At 41.7% G+C, this 21,932-nt stretch overlaps 1 protein-coding gene across 1 annotated transcript in view; it reads left to right on the top strand.

Moving 5' to 3' along the window:
• The first annotated feature begins 16,540 nt into the window (after positions 1-16,540).
• The window catches only part of PRKCE (protein kinase C epsilon), a 284,544-nt gene continuing 279,152 nt past the window's right edge, over positions 16,541-21,932 (top strand). The window contains exon 1 of the mRNA XM_084203613.1: positions 16,541-16,895. Within this exon, the coding sequence (XP_084059739.1) occupies positions 16,548-16,895 (348 nt within the window). The 5' untranslated portion in view covers positions 16,541-16,547. The remainder of the gene's footprint in view (positions 16,896-21,932) is intronic.

Here is a 21,932-nt window from a genome sequence, read left to right as displayed (position 1 = left end):
CTTGCTTGCAAAAGACACTTGAGGTATAGCCATGGTAAAACCTCACATCCATATACATTAATGTAAATGTTATTGTACAAATATATGTGCCTGATATGTTTTTTTAAAGCTGTGTTTAAAGAGTATTTAGGTGCAAAACAAAGCAAAAAGCTGTATTTAGAGCTCCCTGTATAATCTTTATACTGCCATTTGTGCAAATATTTACTGATTAATGGAGACATCCCACAGAAAACTGAGACCAGTGTCGTAAAATAACCACAAGGAGGCAGAATAAAAATCTGATGTCTCTTTCCCCACTGAGTCCTTCACATTGCATTTTCAGCAGCATTCTCATATTACTGCGTGGAATTTTCTACATCTGATAGACAGGTAAAAGATTGAGTTGTCCCATATCCTATATTACCAGTGAGGAAACCTGTGTCTTTTCCACAGTAGCCACAGGTCAACATAAAATCAGTCAAACTTGTCATTTGAATGTAGGGTGATGGATTATGGGTCGTAACAGTGGTTGGGGGAAGAAACTTAGCATAGCTGCATCTTATTCTCTTTTTCTGGGATTTGGGAAATTGACGCTGCCTGAAATGTCAGGAAGGGAGATGAACCAGTGGGGCAATCTGCTGGGTCTCACTCACTCCTCCTCGAGAGCTGGAGGAAATCCAGTCCTTCACAGCGTTCCCAAAAACTTGCCATTGAGGGCAGATGCTGGATTACTTATGCTGTGAGAGTGCAGTCTGGTTCTTGGCCATGTTGCAGTAACATGCTGAGGGTCATATGGTCTGTACTCAGGTTTCATACAGAACGTAATCCATACTTCTGTTTCCTACCTCAGTGCTTTGGCAGCTTGGGAGTTAGCTGCTTCTGCAGCCATTACTGCTGCTTTGGTGGTGGTGGTGTGAGCTGAACCATGAGATCCTCATGCGTTTTTATCATCTTGGCAGGCTGACAAAAGTTTCCTTAGGAGTGTGACTGGGAGAAGAGAGTCAGTGATTTTTAGCAGTCCATTTCTCAACAAAAAGTGACAGGGTGTAATGACATAAAGGTATATGTACATAGAGGAGGCTAGAGAGGCAGGAGAACTCTGCCAGTGCACTTAGCTTGTCAGACTCCGGAAGGCCCCGGTCCAGAAGCAAGATAACTACATGAACCTAAGCTAATGAGCACTGCTGAGAGGCAGGGTATGTTATTTTGGGCATGGTGCCACATTAGCATGACTCTACATCTTCCAGACAGAAGCTTGCAAAGTCTGGGCAGCTCAGAGTGTGAGCAGAGTTTGCTTGTGTCTGTCTGCACCTGTCTGAATGACCTTGCAGAAGAAAAAGCAGCAATTTCCCAATTAATTAGCAAAGACTTTTTGCAAACCATACAGATGTAAGAGTATCTGTCAAAAAAGGAAAAAAAACACCACCAAACAAACAAAGCAAACACCTTTGCTTAAACAGCTCCTCAATTTTTTTTCTACCAGGCCCAGAAGAAAGGATGATATTGTTAGAGTGTGTTTGAAGAATTTCTGAATGGCTTCAGAAAGCCCTGGTATTTATCCTCACAGCTTTGTTGTTTCCCTGTTGTGAAGGACAAAGGCACAGACAAATTACATACTATGCAAACATAGAGAACTGTACCAGCACCTTCAAAATCTATTGGTATTCCATAGATGAATAGTTAGATATACAGCTGCAGGAAGGACAATAGTGTAGTCCTTCTTCCAAATGATACAGTAACCCTTTTGCAGAATTACTCCTGAAGTTCTGTTCCATGATTATGTGTCCAGTATATACACATAAGAGAATGAAAAAAGAATTAAGTCTTGTAAGGAAGCTAATGGGTGCAAAGGATGTTTAGACTGAAGTGTAGGCACATAAATCTGAATCTCAGACTCAATTTCCTCCTCTGCTACAGATGTCCTGTGTGACCTTCAACAAGTGACTCTTTTTTGTACCTTGGCTCCTCATTGTTAAAATGGGCTACTAATAGCACTTCCTAAAATGATGTGTGAGGAAAACAATGACTATGATATGCCCAGGCACTTGCACATTAAGGAGATGGATAAGCATATCACATTTTACAGAGAAATTTCTGCCAGAAAAATTTTGATGAGTTTCAGTCAGTGCAGGGACACAAACAGTGTCTGCTGCCTGCCCTCTTCACTGCAGGTCTGTTACTGGTGTGACAGTTTATACAGGCATACATTTATAATGAAGCAACCTGTGGGTAATTTTGAATCAAGAAAATTTATATGTAGTCCAAATGTACTCATAGTACTAGACACCCTGATACAGATCATCATTTGGAGAACTTTCATTCTCAGTCACCATTTCCTCTCTTTTCCTGTCCTTGAAAGCCAGTTGATGCTTTAAAATCCAAAAGAGGGCTTTTAAGTGTGTAGTCAAATCCACACAACGGTAAAGATGAAAATAAGAGTCACTTAAGACCTTTACCACCTGCCTGAAATTCCACTGTCTTCAGCAGAGCTGCAGCTGGAGATGGATTAGTCTGATCCCAAATGAGAAAAAGATGCAGCTCCTGGCTGCAGGGAGATATGTGTTTTTAGATCCAGACCTTCTGCCTTCCCCAGGAGAAGTTAGAGCTTGCTTTTGGTATTTTCACAAGCATGGCAGCCTGCAGTTTTGTTAAAAATACTTGGAAAATGGCTCTATTAGCAATCCTAGGGACCATTCTGTTAAACAGCTGCCATCAGTCTTCCAGATTTAGTCTCAATATCTTCTCAGTTTGAAGGGTGCACAGTGTTTTGTAATGGAGCCAACATTTTGGAAGCAACATAAACATATTTAATGTGTCAATTCTGCTAAATTTAAACCAATGCTGTTAGGTTCAACAAACTGTGACATGGCAACCTCAGCTTTAATAGTACTAGAAGGCCTAGAAAACTGTTGCTTGTATTTGTCTCAGTTATCCTGCAGCATTGCAGGTCATTCATTCTCTGACAAGAAGTTCCAAAAATTCCAGTGAATGGAGAATGTTGACACATAAAACTCGGTTGCTATTTCCGTAAAATAACTATTACAGTAGCTAACTATATATAGCCAGAAGTAATTGCTTATGTAAATAAAATACCAGGGAACACATTACAAGATTAAAGAGAAAACTTTGAGCTTCCGACACAGTTATTTGCCGACTCCCACCTTTATACACATGATGGCTTTGCAGTCATAGCTCTGCTATGCCACAAGATTTAATTTAGGATATGCGTGGCATATTATACTTCCTCACATTCCTAAATAAAGTGCTTTTCCATTAGCTGCTTAGTTCTCTTTTTAGCTGGCCATTTCACCCTTCATTAGTGAAGAAAAGTAGAGTCATTTCACCAAATATACTGCCATGCAATCATTTGTTAATCTTATAGTTAGAATTTATACAGGTATGATAGAGGCTTCAGGTTCTCCTGGGCATTTGGATGAGTTTTTAGACAATATTAATTTGAAAGTCTCACTCTTTAAAAATAGTCTCTTTCAAATGGCACTTATAGGTAGTAAAAGTGAGAGAAATTGATGGAAGATCAGATCAGAAGTAATGTATCCTAATAAATGTGTCATCCATCTTTGGGAGGGAAGGTGATATTACATTTAGCATGCTGCTTTAGGAAAAAGCACTGGTTAAATACTTTGAAGGTCGGCTTACAGTGATCTCTGCCATTCACTGAAGAGTTACTGCCCATGAACTGTGGGAGTTTTGCTTACTACAGCTGGTAAAATTAGAAAGCCTGCTGCTCATCCTTTTTGCCTTTTTTGGTAGGGATTTAACAATTTCACAAATGAGAAGTATAGAGGGCACCTGTATAAGAGTTTCAAAGTCCCTTATTTTTTTGTTCCCTAATCTGACATGATTCAGCTGAAGCTGGTTTTTTGCTATCAGCTGGCTTTGGACCTCTCAGAAGAACAGTATTCCATTGCTATGAAATACCTTTTGCTGATTTGGTCCTTATTGTTGTTTCTATACAGTCACAAGAACTGGAAGCTGCTGTGAGGGAGCAGGATCCTGTATAGCAAGCTATAGATAGGAGTAAAAACAGACGGGTATTGTGTATTTTTGTAGGTGTGACAGTAAAGGAGAGCTTTGAGCATGAAGCCCAATGGACAGATGGACAGGTCCCTTCAGGGAGCTATTAGGCATATGGACAACATAGGAAAAACCCTTCTGTACTTGAATTAAAACAGAAGAAAGGAGTTCTCCTGCTTCTGGAGTCAGCGCTCAAAGAAAGGTGTTGACATCTTGTTAGGAAGGAGCCATTGTAGGCGGTGTGGGGATGGGCTGCGTAGGAACCTGAAAGTGAAAATCAACAGCATGAATTTATGCAAACAGGGATAAATGAGAGTAACCAGCATGTTGTTTTAGGCAAAAACCTACACAAATCCTTACAAGATTCTGAATGAATAGGAGCAGCACCGGAATATATCTGTCATAACTAAAAAAGCAGGCTGATGCTCCATTGTATCTTGGACAGGCTGTGATTGAAGATTTCACTGCCAAAAAGATCCACAAGACAACTCTGAAGATAATTCAGAGTAGAAGTTGACACCTACATTATTAGACCTGACAGTAGTGTGACAAGAAAGCAGGTAACAAGAATCATTATGGGAAACAAAATTGTATTAACTTGTTTGTTTTGTCTGTCTGTATTTTAATATGTTTGCAGCAATTCAACATCAGCTCCTCCAAAAATGCAGATACTTGTGTTCTCAACTTGTTGTCAAACAAAATGACGTCAAGCAACAACCCATACTTCAACAGTGTTGCTTCTGTAACAACAGAAATAAATGTTGCTACTGGACAATAAACCAATGTCACTAAGTATCCCAGTGGTAAGTACACACAATACCAAAGAGCACTCCCACTACTCCCCCTTGGTATACCTAGATGGATCTCTTTCTGCCCAGTTTGAGAAACACTTTCCCATAGGGTGTCTTTGTGAAAAAAAGTTAACTGAAAAGTTAAAAGAAACAGAAAGATGCAGGTCCCAGTGCTTGGCCCATTAAAAGAGGCATTGAGTGAATTTTATGTGGACTTTGGAAGGACCTTCCATAGAATTAAATAAATTTTTATTTGCCCTTCTAAGAAAGCTTTGGAATGCTGTCTTGCAAAGCCGGACAAGCAGGTATGTTGAACAGCTGTTTGAAGGACAGACCTAGAGAACATTCCTATCCAGGACAATTCCCAGGAATATTTACTTTAATCATGCAGTGTAAATTAATCCAGTATTTCCTATCTATTGAGGATGGAGCATTTGTGCCTTTCAGCTGCAGTAATTGCATCCTTCCAGCACAGTAACTTGCTGCTGTTTAGTCTGCCCTACCTTCAGCTGAAGCTCCCTAAACTCACTTATGTCAAATGGAGATCCAGTTCAGAAAAGGCTGTATGCACAGCACGTCCTTTTTTAATCTGAAGCACTTTGCTGCAGTTACAAACAAATTTTTAACCTGCCCATATGCTTCACTACAAAGCTTCATGGCTTCTGAACAGCTGTGATAGCACTACAGGTTGCCTCCTGAGATAAATAAGCACTCACCTGCAAAGCTAGGAAAAAAATCCCCATAAAGGGTATTTCAGACAGCTTGCAATAAATATGTTATCATCCACTTCATGCAATCCACTAATAATCAAGAAAGAGAAGAAAACCATCCACATTCTATTTTCTACATGGTGATGCACTGTCCTTATGGGTAGAGGCGAGTGGCAACATGTCACAGCTTGCCAACTTCAAACACCTTTGTGAATGCTGTCTCTCATCAGTGGACTTGTATTCCCTAAGCACAGAGTATTAGGTTTCAGTGAAAGACCTGAACTGCTCCATTAATGACCTGATGGATGAGGTAAGATTCAGTGGGTTTTACTCAAAGCCAGATTCAAAGTATTTGAACTCCCTCTCATTTCTGCTTGTCTGTTTTCATGATAGATATTCATGTGGATCCAATCATCAGATAAGTTTTTGAATCAGCAGAAGACATCTGAGATCTTTCCAAAAATACAAAATAGACATCACATAAAATTTAGTTATTTGAATCCATTATACCTCAGTACAATGCTGGACCTTTTCAGAGCGCTAAATACAATGGGAGCTTTGCCTCATGACCTTGGCATCATCATCCTTGGACACCAGAACTGTAATATTTAGATATCTTAGTGCATTTGAAACTGTCAGTTTCTGTCCTTTTAGAGAGAGATGATAAACAAACCCAGATGAAGATTTATTGAGGAAAATATCTCATCTTAAACTCAAAACTTTGAAACAACTACACTCATTTTTCCAGGCTTGGCATTTTTTAGATCACACCAAACTAAAAAGAAAAACCAGCCCAAAACAAACTAGGTGTGACATTTCTGTCCTTTGCCATCATTGAAATATTCAGGCATAAAATATGCTACTGAAATGTCTGAATAAGGTTATGTTATTGATACATAAATAACTTAGAGATATTTGGAACTATATTACTCAAGCTTTTATATTAAAATACTTCAGGAAAAACTACAAGTTTCAGTCCAAATGAAGTATATTGTAAAATTACAAATACATTGGCACAATGTATTTTCTTGGGAAAATTTTCTTGGGAAAAAAACATTAGAATTATAGATTAGATTACTTTGATTATACTGGATAATAGCTGTTTCTGTGACAATAAATAATTGCTAATTATAAGATCTTATTAGAGTTTCTAACCTAATTGCTAATCCCCCTTTCCTTCCTCTCTACCTTATGACTCCTTACTGCAGATCACAACTTTCTCTGTTTTGCAGCAAGAATGAACTACTTCCATATGTTAGAGGAAGAGGTACATAAAGGACCCACTCATTTAATTTGTAAATATGTGTTTTTTCTAATAAAAAAAAAAGTGGCAACATCCTAAACCTAGTATTAAAAAAACAGTCAAATACAAACTGGAGCATAAAGTAGAGTTATTCATAAGCAGAAACATTGTTTTTTTCTTCTATGCTGTTTTTTAAAGCATCATATCTACACCTCTAGATCCAACAAATTCCTTTTGCTTTGCATTAGAATGGGTGAATAATACTGGATTCCCCAGACTCAGAGAATGTTAAAACCATGGATACTGAAGATCTCCCAAGGGGCTCCTTCAGTTATATTAATATTAGAGAGGGGAAACAGTTTTCATGAAAAATACTTCAGAAAAATGCAGTGTCCCTATAATTCTGACATAGCTCTTCACCAAACTACTTTGACAGTTACGATCAAAACAAACAAAAACCCCTGCAATGGTTTTATTAATATTTAATATTTTTTCAAAGAAACACCATAACTAATCTAATTTAAACTTTTTAATTAACTACCTGGGAAAAAAAAATCCAATTATAACTTGTCCTATCTTGGATTAGATAAGAGTCAGCAGCCCTACATTTGATTCCTTTGGATCGGTTAGATATATGACTTTACAAGAGCAGCATTAGGCCAAGTATACTTGTACTAGTTCATTTAAATTCACATAAGAAACAACTGACATATTCATATGAGATTCAGATGAAGGCAATTAACTCTCACCCATTTCTTTTGGAGTGTCTGCTTTCCTTAAAAAAACAAAAGCAAACCAACAACGAACCAAACTGGCTAACATTAAAACTTTAAATTCCATGACAGATTATTTTCAGTTGAGACCTAGATTGGTTTCAGATACTGGAAGTTTGTAGTCTGTGGTACTTTCTTTTTGCCCCCAAATACCTGGTATTTCTAAAAGAAGAAATATTTATGATAGAGGATATATTTTAAAAGTTATTTTCTCTGCCTTCATAGAATAGCTAACATATCCCAAAATGTAAGTATTAAAGTGAAGAGGATGCTTTGAGGATAGATGAGTGAAAGTTTTGTAGATACCTATGAGGTTACAGAGGTATAATTACTAATTAGGTAGCACTAACTCAGACATCTAGTGCTTTGCTCAGACTCAGCAATTCCCTATTACCTGCATGCAATGGGAGTGCATCATACCCTGTCTTGTTACAAGTGTTCTGCTATGGGATCACATCTTTTGCTCTCTGTCCCTCTTGTGCTGTTAGAGCAAAGTGAGATTACACTGAAAGAAGACATTCTTTGGCTTATTAAGAGCTTCTAAAATCCAGAACAGAAAACACTAAGAAGAGATGAAGCTCTTAGCTGGACACATAGTTAGGTGGGTATGTTTGGAGCATGTATATGCAGAAGAAAAATGGAGTGGGACAGACTTAAAACCCCCCACACAAAGATAAAAAGGAAAAAGAAAAGTAAAATAAACTGTTGAGGAGTAATTATGACCTGCTAATCCTTTGTGTCTTTATTCTGTTTGTGAACTCCAAAGTCATGAGTCATGGCAGTTTAGTGGTCAACTGTTTTCTATTCTGTGTTTGCCAGTAGAGGCCCATTAAACATCATATTTTCATGGGAAAAGACATCTCTGTCAGTCCACACCTCAAAGGTCTCACCCAGCACTGACACTCTGCCTCTGCTTATGAGAAATATGTTAAAGCAACAACCATTTCTGGACTGTCCATGACCTTTTAAAGTTGAAATTGACACCTATACTTGAAAATGAAACTAGACTTTAGCAACTTCAAAGAAAAAAATATAAATACTTGTGAAACTATGTACTACATATTCTCCAAAGACATATTCTTCAGGAATAAATCTCCTGAAGAGTCCTGAATCCTGATTATTCAGGTTGTATATTCTTATGCACATACATATAGGTCTTTTTATGTTTCGGCCATCATTGTAGCATATTAATGAAGCCAGTAAAAAATACAGCTCAGCATATCCTACATGTCCTGAATGACAGCACTCCAATACTGTAAATCATTACATCACATCTTTATTCTCTCTTTATTTATCAATTTTACAAAGTTCCTCTTGAATACTACCATGGAGAAAAGCTGGAGGAAGGCTGTGAGAATAACAACATACTGTTTTTTCTTAGTGACTCTTTTAATGACTTCATATGCAAGTTTAAGAGGTGATAAGGACTAAATTCCTTAAATTGTCCACTTAACTTGAGATACCAAAAACATCTCTAGTCAGATATTTTACAGTTAGCACTGAATTTTACAATAAAGCACTGAAAATTCAGAGGTACTTCCAAAACACAGCCATTTACTCATTCTCTTTCTCAGTCCTCTGTGTTGTAAAGCAATGATACTACCTTCTCTTGAAAAGCCTATTCTTTTTACATTTCATTTATACTACTGAGCCAACAATGTGCACAATTTAAAGTCATCAAAAAAATTAACAGAAGCTGGTAACAATAGCTACACCTTGGGCACACTTATTACTCCCCTGCAACTTAACAACTGTGAAAGGAGTTTGCTTTGGAGTGTCACACATATTAGAGACAGATGGTCCAAATCCTGCACAGCGTTCAGGGTAAGACAGTAGGATGAATGCTAGCAATGCTTCAATAAAGAATATACACCCTGCCACTGCTCTCTGGAAACATTACTGTATCTGCTGATGGCTAGGCAGGTAAATATCAAGCTTCCAAGAGATGGAGTTTCTCTTTTCAAATTTCTTCTGGCGCACTCCAACCAAATAGATCAGCAGAACAGTAAACCCCTCTAGCCTGGTATGCTGTATCCTGCCATGCATTATGTGGCTTCCACTCCTGTAGTATACAAGAAAGCAGAGAATCAATTCTATTTCCTGGAGGTAAACACGCTCAGCTCCCTTCACAGTTTCTTTTGGGGAAGTCCAACTCAAATTAAGAACAGTTTTTAGATGCAACAATACTTTGGTACAATATGGAAGAAATAAAACCAGCAAAAGCCAAGAGAAGTATGAGTAATTGACAGCTAACCCCACTATACATTGGGTGTCCAGCCTCAGGGGGCTGTAACAACCCATTGGCCAGCTTTTCCGTCATGAAAGGAATCACATTCAGCACTAGACTGTGTTTGCTGAAATCAGCAAACTGTGTTGCCTGAAACTGTGTAGCTGGTAGAGAAGGAACGAAACAGACCGGTCCTTTTCTCTACTTACTGTGCATGGTTGGTTTGGTTTGGTTTTTTCAATACAAAATCATTCATTCAAGCAGCATATACACGATAGGGTTTTTTTTTTCTGTTTGCTGCTCAAGAAAGCAACAGCCTGGAAAGGGAAGACTGACCTTCGTGTTCCTGTCCTCTTCTAGTCTTGATGCAGAGAGTGAACTGTACTCTTAGAAAAAATATCTTGCAAGGCTCACCCCATGTGTGTGGAGAGGCTGATCTAGGGCAGAGGGTTGTCTCTTGAATCCTGATCCATTCCAGAAATCTTTCCTTGTAACTCTCTACCAAAACCTCTTCCAGCAATGACAATCTAATCACTGAGTCTGAATAGCAACAGACTCCTATTGTAGACCTGAGCAATGTCAGGTAACTCCAAGTTTCCCTGCCCCAGAAACCTGGTGTAAATTCTCAAGATGAGGGCTGATAAACCAGGAACAGACCAGAGCTTGGTTTTACCCTTCAGAAGTTTTTCCAGCAATTCCTTGTATAGAATAGTAACAATCCTGCAAATGGCAAACCCAGAGTAAATGCTGTCAGCAGACTCATGTGAAATTTGAGAGAAGACATGTAGGTGATGAAGTGGAAGCCTATTTTTATATCTGGGGTACATATAGAAGTATAGAAATTCCATTATATTTTACCAGAAAGATGTACAAAACCTTTTATATCAATTTAAAAAATGACCATCCACAAGCAATAAAATAATAACACCCGCTCCCACAATGGTGAGAGTCCCTGGCACAGCTGTGTTTGTCTGAGATCATACTGCTCTGCAGCCCTGCCTGAGCCAGAAATCTCTAGCCTAGAAGTGACCTAAGCATATGTTCTGCAACTGGAGAGGTATGTTTTTGTAGCACGTGCAGATATGCTTAGACTGGCTGTGATCTATCTAGCAGAGATAAGAACTGCTGGGAAGGTATGATATCATGGGGTTCAGTCTTGGCTAGCAAACCAGGTGCATACCTGAGAACAAGCTGGCTGGTAGACACTGCAATGAAGTCACCATGTCACCGTGCCCACCAGAACCACGTACCTTAAAGCTGCAAATCCATGCAGATGTACTCTCAGAGATTTATTCCCAGTAAAAGCTGACACACTCAGCTAGTGTTTAGTATGTTCGTTTGAAAGAGGTTGGGAAGACTACCAAAAGTATAATTACACTAGAGAGAGAGTTGGAGACCTAATTAATCACACATTGACAAGATCCCTTATGTTGAGACATTTCACAGGGAGCATTGGGAGTGCCTTAAGTAACTTCCTCAGGTACATACTTTGGGAGTGAAGAATAAATTAGTAGGAAATTGGCTGGACACAAAGGAAATCTTGGAATGGAGTAGGAGGCTGGACCAAGCTCACTGAGACTGGTCTTTATTTTTAGAAAACATGGATTTGCTATTGGTATACCTGAAAGATCTTGTGCATCATGACAGGAGTGAAAATGCTCTTGAGGATGCTTTTTTCATAACTGTGCCTCCAAAATTAGATACTAAATAATAATTTGACTTTCAAAGATAGTCAGCATTTGACAGCAATCTTTGATTTCTTGCCAGGAGAGGATGGATTCCACTAACACCCAGCTATTGCACTTGCATAAGCATATCCATTAAGTTCAAAGGAATTCAGTGGATATACTCATATTGGTGAATATCTTCATATTCTTGGAATATATTCTTGTCCAGAGCGGATTCAAAGTTCCTCAATTTTCACAGGGCCTGTAATGAGGGGTCTGGCTTTCATTTCATTCTCTGCATAAAGGTGTTTCCAAAAATCTCTCCTGCATTCAAGCCTGATTTTATTCCTTGTTTATTGGTTTAGTATAACTCTAAGAAATCATGCTCCTTTTAAAAAGAAAACAACACAAAATCTCCTCTCCTTCTTTCATATTGCTGAACTTGGAAAAGCATGAAAATTTGACGACTTTTCTCCAATGTTTGAACAGTTTTTTTAGGAATAATGGGACTATAAAAAAAATCCTCTTTAAAATGCAGTTAAACTATCCATCAATCTGGAGCAGCAACGCCTGAAACCCAGTTTCAACTGTGGCTGCAATAACAGAATTAAGCCTAACGCGACTCCTGGCAGGACTTTGCATCCTCTCTCCACCAGATAGTGCTGTTTCTCCACAGAGCCATGGAGGATGCACAGGCCAGGGAAAGGTCAGGGGCTGTCTGAGATTACAGGCTGCCTACAGCTTGCTCGTCCCTCCTTGCCGCTGCCACCGCCACTACCTGACACAGGGCAGGCGCAGCCTAAAAGGGATTTGCAGGAGTAAAACCGTGCCTTGGGAGGCCGCTGTCTGCAGGTGACTGCGTGCTGGCGCTGCCATTGCTGCTATCCCTTATCAGCTTGATGTAGCCTCTTTCCTAAAGTAAGAATGAAAATAGAAGCTGATGCAATTAGCCTGTGTTTTTATGATCTCTTGGGGGTCGTTTCCTTTTCCAATTGAACAGCCCACAGCAAGAGCAGCCCTGACACAAAGGCTGTTTGCTCTCAGAGTGCTGAACAAAGGGGCTTCTACCAGCAAAAGTTACTTCTGGAGAGTAGACAGACCACCTTAACCAGTCCTGAGTCTAGATACCCCATAGACCCTCCATGTATTAAAAAAACCCCAAAAACATAGCTGGGAAAAATACCTAAATGTAATAAAGCTTCAGGCCATGGTTTACTGTGCTGCTGCAGCCTTTGTAATGGAGAACAGAAATGCATCTGGAATACTTCTTACTGCCCTTCTGCAGGGGAAATACTGCAAGAGCTGCATCTTCCTCTCCACACCCCCCTGTGCAAAACAGAATAGCTTTTGCTCTTCTGCTCTTAAATAACCAAATCCTTCTGCATGCTCAGAAAGCAAGCAGAAAAATATTAAAATACTTTTATTTAGAAAAAATATTAAAAAACTTTTCAAGTGGAAAATGGTACTTGGAATGTTCTTTGCTCCTATTACTCAGAGTTTTTGCAACCACTGAGCCTCCAAGAAGCATTGTAATGTTGCTACATGTACCTGACTTACTGCATTTTAAGAATACTGTTAAATGGTACATTGGTTTAGAACTGCTTAGTGATAAAAGTTCAGGCTTGACATAGACATGCTTTTCTGAAATATAATTTAAAAAAAAACCCAAACAAAAAACCCCACCCAAATCTAAAACCAAATTAAAGCTGTGCAAGATATTTGTATTTTTCTAAGCAGTGTAAGGCTGGAGCTGTTTGATCCTAAGTGAGCTTGTAAATCCCTGTTCATGCAGACAGACATTTATTCTTAGAAGAAATAATTTGTGAAACCAAACTTTAGCTTGCTTCAGTGTATGGAAAATTGCAGATGGGCTGAATTAGGGATCAGGGCCTAGCTAGGTATGCAGTAGACTTTATATGTAATTAGCCAAATAAAAGGTCTATTTATTATTTTGTATGCTGTGTTAATAATGTCTGTATTTATTCAGACTTTCGTAATATGAATGTGTAATCTCAGAGAGATGCTAGGTCATTAAACTCACCATGGAGACTCTGTTTACCTACCTTGGGCAAACAGAATACATACAGTTGTAGTTCTCTAAAAATAACCAGAAAAAAAATTAAACAGTGTATCAGTTTGGCTTTCATGTTTCCCAATAAGTATCTAAGGAAACGGAGCATAGTATTTACATTGCCCTTATTGAGAAAGACCACAAAAATATCCAGACAAAAGATTTAATTATAGTGTTCTTTCTCACACGCAAACTGTAAGACCATATAGCTTAATATATAGTACTATATGCAGCAGGTAGTGAATGGGGCCGGGAGGAAAGGAGCAGGTCCTTCTTGTACTTCTGGTGGGGCCTGCGAGTATGGTCTTTTACAAAAGTAACGTGATAGATGTCTCACGGCTGCTGTGAGCCCAGGAAAGGCTGAATTGCAAAGGAAGACCTTTCCCATAATTGGCTCCATACCACAGGCTTTGTATCAAACGATTCTACTTGGAGATTGTCAAGATGATAATGAACATTGAGATTTTACTGTACTTCTATTTTGACTAGTAGACTAAGTGGCAACAGGCACCAGAAAGTCTGTCTTCCATTAACGCGAATGCTCTCATGACCCATTGGCTTCATTAGTACCCTATCTCCTATCTGGAAACTGCTCTGGAAGCACAGATACTGGAGCTGTTTCATTAGCTCCAAATATAACACCTGCCTCCTGAGCCATTATCTGCAGAAATCCATAATTATCTGTTCTTTCCTCTCCAGTCAGGAATATCAGGTCCAGATCAAGGACTGGGTGCTCATCTTTTATGTCCTTATTCAACAGGATCTAGGCAATCCAGCTTCCTACTTTGGCGGATTCTTCGAAGTACCCCAGCTGCTCTCCTGAGTGCCAGGACTGATGCATTTTCTCTTGTGATATTACAGCGAACTGAAATCCCATCAAAGGGCCAAGTCCATCCATTTCCTGGTGACTTTCTCAACACAAGCACACACACACACAAAGGAAAAATCAGTGGCTAAAAATAATTAAGGCAACAATAATTTTCACCATGGGAAACCATCCAGATCCCGAGTACGTTTGTTCTGAGGAGGAGAAAGTCAGGCGGCATGTAGCCTCACGGGTATTTCATTGGGTATTTGATACCACGGTGATGAAAAATTACTGAAATCTTTCATGACGTGCAGATAACGCTAAAGAACACAGTACTCACACCCCTTTACACTGTCAGAAGGTTTGGTTTTGTGGTTGTTTTTTTTTTCTTTTCAATACGCTTGCAGGGCAGTGGCGATCGCCGGCCTGCCGTCTCCCGTTCAGCTCCAGCTCGGGGCAGCGGGGAGGCGCCGCGGGTTGAGGTGGGGCAGGCACGGGCCAGGTGATCGCGGCAGACAAAGGGGCTGGCAGTGCCCCACAGCCGCGGGGCGTCGGGCGGCCAACAGGCGGCTTCTGTCCCAGCCCAGGCAGCCCCTCCCGGCCGGGTCGGATCGAGCCGAGCCGGGCCGGGCCGGGCGGGGCGGGCCCCGGGAGGCCGCTTCCCCTGGCGGCGCTCAGCACTTCCCGGCGCTCGCACACCGCGGGGAAACTCTTCCTCCGGCCCGGCCCGGCCCCCGCTGACGTAGCGCTGTCTGTGCCGCTGCCGCGGTGGGCGGGGGTGGCGGAGACGCGGGCCGGGGCTCGGCGCTGTCAGGCGGCGGGGCAGGGCGGGGGCGGCGGAGTTCGCTGCCCGTCAGACGCGGGCAGAGGCGTCCCGGGGATCACGGAGAGAAAGGCGAGGGGCGGGAAGCCCTGCGGGAAGGGGCGTCCGCCGGCACCGCGGCGCCAGAAGGGCGCGGCGTGAGTGGTGGTCCCGGTCCGCGCAGGACCTTGGTGGTCAAGCACGTTAATAAAGGCGGTCGGGGAGGAAGGCGTCCGGGGGTGCTTTACCCTCGTTTGGTTCATCACTTTATCCCGGGAGGAGGAGGAGGCGGAGGAGGCGTGGGGCCGGGGCGGGCAGTGTCCCCGGCGGAAAGCCGCCCGGCGGAAAGCCGCCCGGCGGGTGTGGAGGAGCGGCAAGCCCAGCCCGGGGAGCGCGACCCCCGCTGCGGTTCCCGACTGGTGACGGCCGCGCTGCTCCCCCAACCGGCAAAACTTTCTACACTCAAACACACACAGAAACACACACGCACGGCCGGGGCTGCCGCCGCCGCCGCTCACTCGCCCCACACACACACACTGACGTCTTTTGCGCATTTCCTGCGCTGGAGCGAGCGGCGGAGCGGCACCGGCAGCGGGCGGGGGCTGCGCGGAGGGAGGCGGCCGGCGGCGGCCGAGGGGAGGCGGCGGGCGGGAGGCGGGCGGGGGGCGGCCGGCGGGAGGGAGGCGGGAGGGAGGCGGTGGCGGCTCTGCCCATCGCCAGGGCGGCGGCCGCCCAGCCGGAGCCCGCCGAGACCCGCGCGGGCCGCTCCGCTGCCGGCGCCCCCCATGCGCGGGGGTCGCTCCGCTGGGTCCTCGGCCTTGGCGGCGGCGGAGCAGGAGGCGGCGGCGGCGCAGGACGGGCGGCTGCGGGCGGCGGCGCGGATGGAAGGTCCCCGGGTGGATGTTTGCTGAGCGGAGGCTGTGCAGTAGGCAGGGCTGGTGGGTCGGCCGGTGTTTCTGGTCCGTGTGTGTGCGTGTGTGTGTGTGTATGCGTGTGTGTGTATTGTTGTGCGGCGCACGGGCAGGACTGGCGTGTGCGGGAGCCCGGGATCGCGGCTCTGCTTCCTCTGCCAGGACTGATCCAGGATTATGGTCAGGGTGAAGGGAGAAGGCTCTTGCTTACCCCCGGATTGATTATGCTCGGGTTTTGATAGCATTCGGGGGTTCCTGCAGCCGCGGCCGCCTCCCCCTCCCCGGCGGCCCCCCTCCCTTGTTTTCCGTTAGAAACACGGGCAAGAAAATAAATGTATTCACTGGGTGTCGCAAGAGCAAAGGCTAAATAATCAAAGGTAACAGCAGCAGCCAGGAGAAGGGACCCGCACCGTACCCTGCTCCCCCACCTCCCAGACCTGCCCTCCTATTTATTGGCGAGACCTCCCTCCCTCTCGGTGCGAGTGCGTTGAGCGAGTGTTTGATCCCGGGAAAAGTGCAGCTATCCAGCCATGGTGGTTTTCAATGGCTTGCTGAAAATCAAGATCTGCGAGGCGGTGAATCTGAAGCCCACGGCGTGGTCTCTGAGGCATGCAGTGGGTCCCAGGCCACAGACCTTTTTGCTGGACCCTTACATCGCCCTCAATGTGGATGACTCCAGGATCGGGCAGACCTCGACCAAGCAAAAGACCAACAGTCCTGCTTGGAACGATGAATTTGTCACCGACGTTTGTAATGGCAGGAAGATAGAGATGGCTGTTTTCCATGATGCCCCCATCGGGTACGACGATTTTGTAGCTAACTGCACTATACAGTTTGAGGACTTGCTGCAGAACGGGAGCCGTCACTTCGAGGACTGGGTAAGTGTTCACGCTGTAGATACATACATGTACATGTGATTTTCAGTGGCATGGCTCTGCATGCAACATCTGTCTTGCAGAGCTAGGTTACCAAGGGCATGTAATGCCTCTGAAGGCTTTTCATTATTTCCACACTTTGTTTTACTGAGATAGTCATGGTTACTATATAACTAATGCATGTTATCTACAGGCGAGGCAGGAAAGAAAAATATGCTGATTCTAAGTAAGAGGTATGTAGTTACCTCACAAGTTTCTGAAATTATGTGACATAAATACAAATCTAGTTGTCTTACTGAGTCTGAAGAACCTGAACCAAATGCATCTATACCAAACATTACCGCAAAACCCAGATCCAGCGCTTAGATGAGTTTCATCATTTCAGGGTGAATACTCTTGGTTAGCCTGGCAATGATGAACCTTAAAAATCCAGACCTGACCTCTGATACGAGACACCTCAGGGTCTTCCTGTCACTTGAGAGCTCACTGCATCAATGCTGATGCTCCTCCTTCCTTCCTTCAGATGATCGACACCTCTCTGCGTAGATCTAACGCAATGCTTCTTCAAATGCTCAAGAGTGATGAAAGGGTCCTAGTGGAATTTGGGCCCAACTAGAGAAATTCTGTTGTCTGTACACATAACGTGTCTTAGCAGCTTTCACAGCGTCTTTAAGACCCAGAGGCCAATGTGCCTCAGTGGGAGTACAAAAAAGCTGGAAAATCCTTGCTCTGACATCCTCAGGTAGTGTGATTTAACAGGGAGAAACCAATCAAACAATGGAGAAACAGGAAACGTGAATATGCACATTTCACGTTTCTGCAGTTAAACTGTTAAATGGTGGATATCCTTTAAATGAGATGTATAATAAAACAGTAGTAGCTATCATCTCATTTTCAGTGTGCCCTGCTCAACCAGCCATCTGAAATTATATATGCTCATCTTTTTATGTACTTATTTTTCATGGTCAAGGATACTAGCTAGTAGTTTTTTGGCAAACACACAAAGAACCCAGGACCAAAGGAAAAATAGCTAGGGTTAATAGGTCTGAGTTTTATGTATTCTTTGGGGCTTCTTTGTTTAATGCAATTATGTAGTGATGGGGAAATGATGAAAGGGCATGAAAGAATTAGACTATTTATGCTGATTAGGAGCTGATCAACTTTGCTGTTAAAACTTTTATGTTTACAACTTTAAAATATTTTTAATTTTTGCTGCCTATGTGTTGCTTTGTGATAATCAGGGTCTAGATTATTCTGATGCTCTATAAAAGCTACACATTAGTAAGCTCAAATGGTGAAAGTGTGTGATAGAAGGAGGAAAAATAGCTATAACAGGAAAAGACAAATGCAGCAGTATTGCAGATGTCTTTTACCTGTATTGAATGATAATCAAGTTGGGACTCTCCTGAAATCAAGTGAGGTTTCATCTTTGAGACTAGTGGGATGAGGAGATCTGCACAGATTTTTAGTGAAAGAATAATAATTTTGTATGTTCTTTTTGTGCATGGTACATGTTGTGAGTTTGTCACCAAATCTTGAAGAACCTTGCAGATTCTAGATGCCAAGTTTGAATTTTGGTGGGACTGTGGTGCATCCTGGCTCTGGTATTTAAGGTGAACTCAAATGTCTGAACAGATTCCCTAGATAAATAGTGGAATTTAACAGGTTGAGGTTCATTGTAAACAGGATCTGTGAGGAACTAGATAGCTGAATCAGATAAATGCTGGCTTTTATTGCATCAGGATTCATTGCTGTCCAGCACTCAGTGGGTGGGAGGAGACGAGGGAGTGACTACGCTTGTTGTCTGTGGATGTGACAGAATTGAGGACATGGCAGTGGATCATAACTGGTCAGCTCAATATAATGCAGCTTCTGAAACATCACTTACCTTGTTTTGTACTGTAAATCCTTACCATTAGGATTGTGTTCGTGTACTACAAAGACAACATACACCTCCCTCCGGTATCACAGTTAGAAGGGAGCGGGGGGTGGTAAGTATTTACAGGATTGTGCTTTACCCTTTCCAAAATCTTCTTTTTTACTGAGTGTGTCACTGTAATTCTAATACTGAGTATGTTTATTGGATTAATAGATAGGGACTTCAAAGAACTGGCTCTTACAAAATCACACCAGTTTTGGGTTTTTTTCATTGAGTTACCAGAAGACCTGAGGCCAGGACTTCTCTATAGAGTCCATACTGAAGTAAATACATTTATTGGTATCTTCATCAGTGTCTGGAGTCTATATTAAAACCTGCAAAAGAAGTTGTCTGCAAAGTGAATGAGTTTCACACTACAAGGAAAATGCACATGGCCTAAACCAACATTAGGCTAAGATCTGCTGGTATGATACCAGTCAGTTTTTTCTGGTTAATAAGAGGACTAGTTCCTTCATTTTACTCTTGGCATTTAAGGCAGATATTTTTGTAGTACTCTTTCTGAACTCTGTAACAAGCAAATTAAAACCAGCAATCACAGTAACCCATTCTTCTTTACTGCCTGAAATATCAAATAAATGCAGCCTACACACTTGAAACACACTTGAAGACCATCAAGTCTTTTTATGCCATTCTGAGGGTTTCCCTTTAAGCAGTCCTGAAAGTTGGAACTGGGTACCAAGTACTGAGTGTGATTGGAGCAATTACACTGCTGCCTCTCCTTACCTTCAGCATGATGCAACAATTATTGCAGGACTGGACAGTCACTATTAAAAGAGGGTTGAGAAAATGTCCTGTAAAGGTCTTGTAAACATATTAAGCTTTGATGCTTTTGATCTCATATAGTACTGTATGGGGTTTTTTTAAGGAAATTTCAGAATTTGTTTTATAATATCTGCACTAGGGTCAAGGTTATGTTTCTAGGTTTCTAGGTTTTTGTCAGAAGTCCAAAATGCAAAAAAGATCCACCAAAAAAAAAAAAAGTTTTGGGGTTTTTTCCCCTAAGAGGAAACTGTTTCTCATTTTAGCCAGCTCACCAAGTTTGATTGGCTTTTGCTGTTGCTCAAATCCTTATATTTTTTTCTCAGATGAAATTTTTTAGGAAAATACTGGATATTTTTCTCACTCTCAGGCCTGTGCTATATACGGATGCCATGGTTACAGTGGAAACACTAATGATAAACAAGTACAAAACTTGAAATCACAATAATGTCTACTGTATTAATACAAGTCAGATAGACATGGAAAATCCTGGTTCCTTTCATCTACAGAGTTGCATTTGACCTTATGATACATACAGTCTCTGAATATATATACACTTTTTTTTTTTTTTTTGATTATTCAAAGTTGTGGTGTGAAACAGTGATTCAGACTTTACTGGATGAAAGCTTTTAAACAAAATACATAGTTTTTGGGCGTTTTGGTAAGATGAATAGAAAACACTTGTTTAGGTTTCTAAAATAAGTGTAGTGACAATTAAAAAGATGGCTGCTTTTCCAGTAGTGCATCAATACCGACATAGCACAGTAAAAGTGTCAGTTTTGCAGATATTTTAGTCATGGTTACACTGCAGTTTTAAAGAGAGCTTTGGATTGATGACATTTCAGGCTTTTTGTAAGCACAGAAAATGTCATACGGAATGGCACCGAGTGTTCAAGAGGATGCTGGTGAACTTACTCTTTGAAAAACAAAAAATACAGAACAATAAACAACCTGCAAGTTCTGATTGAAAAACAAACTAGCAACTTGACATCTCTGGCTATATTTTTTTGAGTTAGGTAATTCAGGTAATAATAAAATATGTTTTTACCTAGCTTTCTTAACATGTCGCATATGTAAATGATTCACTTGAGTTGGCATTGCAGCTACATTTTAATCAGTGGAATTGAGATCAGGAAGGAAAATTCCATTGATATTTAGCTGTGTGGTTCCACTCCTGCAAATTATCATGATCAATGTTTATGTGTGTGGATGATTGGTAGTATGGGTTCTGAGTTCAAGTCCACTTTCCAGAGTTGATGACAGATGAAATCAGCATGATTGGACCTATGCCAAAGACTCCATCTAAGGGTCTTAGCCATTAGCCTGGCAGTACATGAGAAAACCTATTGAGTTGTCCTAAGAAATCCTTTTGCTGGCTGAGTAGCAGAACTCACTAAATCATTGAGAACATCAGAACATTTAACAAGAAAAGCCTCTATTTCCACTGAAAATAATTTACAGCTATATTTAGGTTAATGAAAGAGATTTAATTTTCTGCTGTCTTTAAAAAAAACCCTTATGCTGTCAGGAAAAAAAACCCAAAAAAACCAAGAGATTTTAGTGAGCTTTTCTTTGCTAAAATATCTTCCATACTATTTTTCTTCTTTCAGTGCAGCTTCTTCAGATCTAAACTTAAAACATTATACTTTTTTAAAAGCATCCTTTCATATTTCTGTTTTGCCAATGTGAAGTTAGTTGTGCAACTGTGCCGCCATTGTATAAAGCAAATTTATAATGAATTAATCAAATATCTCAGTAGCAAGTGGATGATGAGTTATAGGAAATGGCATGGGGAAGAAGTTGCAGTCTATACAGTTCAACACCTAGGTTATCTGAGCTCTGAAAGTCACCCCAAAGGCAGCAGCAGGGGAGGAATTAAAGCTTTTCAGAGTCCTTGGTCCTGTGAGCTGTCCATGGATGTGAGAAGTAGAGCTGTCTCTTTCCAGTGCCTCTAATCTGAATGAAATGGAAAGACTATTTAGGTGCCTTCCCCCCCCCCCCCCCCCCTTCTTTTAATGCCCTTTCTGTTGTTGGAATGGGAACTCCTTTCAGTCAGCAGGTGATCTGTTGTAGCTGGCAGACAGAGAATGGGATTGTCATCATTGTAGTGCAGGTCACCCTGTGCGTTCACCTCTGCTTGTGCCGTGCACTTCTGAGGGCTGGCACTGGGCTGGCAGAAAGTGACTGTAGAGTATTTTCATTTTTATTTTCATCTGCTGACTGAATTTATTTGTGGTGGTGGTGTCGAAAGACCTAGGATTTCACTTGCAAAAACTTCAGATCTCATCTAAACTGTGGTTCACGGGCTGCTGAAAAGCTGTTATCGGAATCATATTTGTTGA

The sequence above is a fragment of the Fringilla coelebs genome, assembly GCF_963513975.1.
Source record: "Fringilla coelebs genome assembly, chromosome: 3".
Taxonomy (NCBI): Eukaryota; Metazoa; Chordata; class Aves; order Passeriformes; family Fringillidae; genus Fringilla; species Fringilla coelebs.
Note: the sequence above shows the minus strand (reverse complement) of the source record. Positions and strands in the feature narration are given on the sequence as shown.